The sequence below is a fragment of the Cantharellus anzutake genome (genome assembly GCF_015039405.1).
Source record: "Cantharellus anzutake strain C23 chromosome Unknown EI90scaffold_176, whole genome shotgun sequence".
Taxonomy (NCBI): domain Eukaryota; kingdom Fungi; phylum Basidiomycota; class Agaricomycetes; order Cantharellales; family Hydnaceae; genus Cantharellus; species Cantharellus anzutake.
This window is the reverse complement of record NW_024067126.1, coordinates 3,096-7,910: the sequence shown is the minus strand read 5'-3', so window position 1 is coordinate 7,910 and position 4,815 is coordinate 3,096. Positions and strand designations below refer to the sequence as shown.

At 47.0% G+C, this 4,815-nt stretch overlaps 2 protein-coding genes across 2 annotated transcripts; one reads left to right on the top strand and one right to left on the bottom strand.

Annotated features, from left to right (window-relative positions):
* Positions 1–462: 462 nt before the first annotated feature.
* Positions 463–1,990, bottom strand: EI90DRAFT_3022816 (uncharacterized protein; the record flags this gene model as incomplete). Its single annotated transcript, XM_039057817.1, has 4 exons — positions 463–510; positions 560–618; positions 682–741; positions 799–1,990. The coding sequence occupies 4 exons, from the start codon at positions 1,988–1,990 to the stop codon at positions 463–465; spliced, it is 1,359 nt and encodes a 452-aa protein (XP_038908177.1).
* Positions 1,991–2,792: 802 nt separating this feature from the next.
* EI90DRAFT_3022815 (uncharacterized protein) lies at positions 2,793–4,315 on the top strand (the record flags this gene model as incomplete). The annotated part of the gene is made up of 6 exons (XM_039057816.1): positions 2,793–3,278; positions 3,332–3,386; positions 3,416–3,514; positions 3,565–3,759; positions 3,819–3,866; positions 3,927–4,315. 6 exons carry the CDS (start codon positions 2,793–2,795, stop codon positions 4,313–4,315), a joined length of 1,272 nt encoding a protein of 423 aa, XP_038908176.1.
* Between the last annotated feature and the right edge of the window lie 500 nt (positions 4,316–4,815).

The following is a 4,815-nucleotide window of genomic DNA, read 5'->3' as shown; positions in this document are numbered from 1 at the left end:
GAATTGCTGCATGAGAAGAATTTGTGCCCATTACACGGCCTGCAGTCACGCGGATGTGTTTCATCAATCGCTGTACCCTTGGACTTGAAATGCGAATACCCTGGGCCTCTTCACGACTTGCAACTTTCAAGTCATCGATTGTTACTCCAGACAGCATGGACATATCAAGATCAAAGTCTTTTCTTCGCATTTGAATTTTGGCAGAGGATAATGCCTCACGTCTTTGCTCGATTCCAAATGCGACAAATGGAAATGATGGGTGAGTGCGAAATCGTCGTGAATGATGCTCAAGACAATAACGGATATGTTCTGTGAAGGACACGTTCACTGGTCGCCTATCCTCGATTCCCCCCACTCCATATGGAAATAGAACTGGAAACGCCAACACCCAAAAATTAAAAGGGGGTGTGTGATAGCGAGGGTCTGGCACTTGGTCGGCTCGTTTTTTTCCAAAGTCATTTACTAATTTCCACCCATGGCGAACAGCGTATGGTGGGTCCGTTGCAGACTCTTTGCATAATTTAGTCAATCCCTCCGCTAGTAGCTCGGATGTGGTCACTGCTGTGAGCTCAGATTGGCTACTGCCAAGGTACTGCAACGGAATGACATCACCCTCATCTAAAATCAGATGAGTTACCACGTAAGTTTGCTGTTCAGGAATTAGCACGAGTTTCAACATACCATGCTGATTAGATTCAGCAGTTTCCTCCTCGCTACTCGTGTTGTCATTGTCGTCCCTGTCTATATCAGTACAAAACAGCTGAGTTTTAAATCACATGAGTACAAAGACAAACTCACCGTTACCAGGTATGTAGGAGTCATGCTCCTTCAGGAGAACATTTACCGCTGTCTCCTGACGGATTGCTGCCATTATCTCTAAAGGCACATCATCTTCTGGTAGCGAACTCAAAACATTTTCGTCTATCGTATACTCTGAGAAGCAGTGATTGTGTTTCCTCAGCCATTGAAGTGCCTCCAAAACAGCTCTCCTCCGAACGCGAAACGTTGACTTAAGCCAATGCTGTGGCAGATGGCCGACACCGACATAAGTGACGGATATGACAGAGGAAAGTACCCCCACAGGACGGGGCAATTTGCGTCCATGGAGCATACTCAGGATATCTTCAGTGTTCATAGGAAAGCTCGTCACATTCCCCCGTAAGCCAGATTGTAGACGTGTGGGATCATCCCTAGGTCCACCTTTGGGGAACATTTTGAAAATGAAGCAACATGGATAAATTGGCGATAGCAGGAGCTGTTCTGGCATTGTGAGACGAGATAGCTCGACAGGTATATCGCCTATCCACATTTTATTTGATAAGGAAAATTGGGGGATTTTATCTCGATGAAGATCTTGAAGGCAAGTTTTACACAGGTTAGCTTGCGACTTCCCGTTGACCTCAATTACGCCGTGTTTCTCCAGCAGCATGCCGGAAATGAGATGTTGGGCCGGAGGACTATCTGCTGGTTTCAAATGGTGTGCGTTTGGAATTTCGCTAACATCGACTACGATGCACTCGTGCTCCCATCGCAGCCGTGCACACACAGCGCAAGTGACCTCTCGAACTGCCGCAGGGGAGATCGCATCTAGGAAGGCTGCCTGGCAATCGCGAAGCTCTTTTTCAGTGGGGATATGCAAAAATGGATAACTTTGGTCATTGTCATCGATTTGAAATGGGGTTTGTTCCTCTTCTGGCTCGACCATTCGGGCATCTTCACTATCGATGCAGCGGCTCGATGTGGAGTTCTTCAGTCTTTTCCTTAGTTCTGGTGCTGGCGAGTCCGCTTTCCTCTTATTTCTTGATGGTCTACACTTCTTACGATCACGATGTTCCTCGAAAATGGCTTGTGTATCACTGGGAAGGGCTTGGATGAAAGATAACATCTCTTCACGGTTCCGCTGAGCGATCCTTGATGCTAATATCGAGCGCTCTCTGCAGATTGCGATGATTTCCGCCATTGTCAACGGTGAAAGCCAATCCTTCACCATGTTGTAACTCGTAGCTTAGAGGAATGGTTCAAAACTGTACGCGTTGGTGAGACTGAACATCGGCAGGTACGTGTCAATTCACTTGTTAGCCCCTCAGAGTTTGTGGAAATCTGGCCGGCACCACAAATTGACATTCTCGGTCATTGCTTTCTGATGGAAAACAATGCTGACTTCTTCTATGAATTAGATGATATTTGGCCCCCGAAGTATAGATGCGACGGCTTTACCGTGCGATCGGCGCTCTCTGACGGAAAACAATAAACAATATTGACATCTGTCAAGGATCAGCTTCAATGCTTTAACGGCTTCACCGTGTGTTCGCTGCTTTCTAATGGAAAACAATAAACAATGCTGACATCTGCCAAGGACCCTGCATCTTTGATGCTTCAACAGCTTTACCATGCGATCAGTCCTGTCTGATGGAAGACAATGAACAATGTTGACATCTGTCAAAAATTAGATCCACGCAAAGCTCTCTTGATGCTTTGAGACAGCAGATATTCCTCATCCAGAGTGTTCTCATGGAATTGTCACTGTTTCAGAACCCGCGGTGCTTCTCTCCATCCAAACCTAAATCAAGTAGCACATTAACAACAGTACGTACTCATAATTGTACATGTTCATCTCGTGTTTCTCCTGACTTCTTAATGGGTTTGTGTGTAGTAACCCCATGGACAAGCGCTTTCCTAAAGTAGCACGCATGTAGTATCAAGTAAGCATATATGCGAAATGGTTATAATAAACCCTCATCGCTCAATCGTATACCCTTCCACTAACAACATCTCCAGCTTCCCTCGCATCTATGACACCTCTTCCTGACAACAATGATCTTCGCCGGCGTATCACTGGTTTATACCTTGGTGACGACAACATTGCATCACAAGTTGGCTGGATTTACGCAAAAGCTCGACATTGCCATGTCCTCTGCCTTCGTGGCGCCAATAAGGCCGACCTGAACCCCACTCCCGTCGTCCTCCATGGCATCTTTGCCTTTTCACGACAACCATTCAAGCTGCTTCCGGATGGTGGGTTTCGCGAGTCTAACATGCCGGAGTACTTCAATTTCGGTGTATCACTGCAAGAAGCGATGGCAAGGACAAATGCGTGGGCACGGCTCGAGAGGATTCAAGACAATGAGCTGCTCGGATTCAGCGATTTCCCACAGTACATCAAGAATCTCAAAAGTTTTGAGGGATTGATGCATGTTGGTGATGCGCCCACATACTCTTTGGTTAGTGATGAAGGCGCCAGTGGGCCCCAGGTTAAGGTCATCCACAGAATGTTCGAGGTAAGTTTTTTGTATCCTGCTCACTACTGTCCTCTGAGAACACTGTCCGATAGTCTTGCTGGGATACGATTCGTTTGGCGACAACGCCTCAACAATCAGATATTGAAGGTATGTGGGCATGGCTGACAACAACTTAGACAAAGCAACTTACTGGGCCTTCATGATAGCAGAGGCAAAAACGCGATATAAGCTCACTCCTGGAGACCACCCTGTTGCTGTGAGATTGGCCAATGCTAGTACGTAATTAGTCCAAATTCCGACAAACATGTCTCAAGATCAACAACAGAGTCCCCTGGAAACACTTCTAGCGTAACGGTGGAACCTTCTGTGTCCCGAAGTCTCAAGCCAAATGCAGAGCTGCCGACAGAGCCAAGCACACCGCCAACAGAGCCAAGCATGCTGCCAACAGAGCCAAGCATGCCGCCAACAGAGCCTACCACACCGCGAACAGAACCTAAGACTCCAGAAAGCAGGGTGAAAGGTATGGGACTTCTGTACACTGTACATTGATAACTCGCGAAGCAAAAATCCGACTCATAGCATTACCCGATCTGGATGGATGCAGTGATAACTGTGACAACGAATCAGGTTTGCTCCATTAATCCTTTGCCCACATTTCATGTATGAGCTAATAATATTCAACCATAGTCGATGGCTTTTTGGGCCCTGAATTTGGGCTGGAACATTGGCCAGTGGCACCGGAAAATTTTCGCATCCGAGACAAAATGTTCAAGGAGCAAAGGTGGCAAACGAATCCGTTACATGCATACCGTGAGGGTATTCAAGGTGTTATCTCCCCTGCGGAGTATTTGACCGCACTTCCAGGAGCTACTGTCCAGGCTTCTTTCACCCTGGCCTGTCATTTGATAGGAAGTAAGACTGGCAAGAGAGCGACCTATTCCGCACGCGTGGAGGAGATAATCGTGCTTAAGAACCCGCCCCCCCTTCTCAGCGACCGTGCAGAGAGCGGATCCCCTTCGAAACGACAATTCTCTGGACCATCCTTCTCTCCCGTTAAGCACCAAAGGCAGAGGTAATGCGAGAAGGTGCGTTTCACTTTTGCCGACTGCCTTTGCCGCTAAACAGTTATCTTAGAGCAGCTCTCATCGTTTTTACAATATCCTCTTCATGATTCAACTCATCATTATGTATCGATTTTTCTGATGTCTGTTAACTACGCTGATTCAACTCAGTATCATTATTCGCCTCTCCCAACCACTTGTGCGTTGAATATAAATAAACAGGTCCGGAGTTGGCCGAACTGATAAATGAAGTGAATATTGGCCTCGTGATGAGAAAGTGTTCACGTGAAGCAAGGTCATGGTTGCGAAGCAACCTTTCTAGTACTGCTTGATACCCAGTCAATCAACGGATTGTAGCGGGTAAGCCAGTTGTGTCCTAGGACTAAGGAACAAGATCCATCCAGTGATGTGACAAAGAAAGTCGTGGGGGTGATGTTTCCGGAAGCGAAGCGGAGGGGAATATCAACAGCATGGGTTATGATTGAGTTGGTGCTACCGTCAAATAGGCGTAGTTG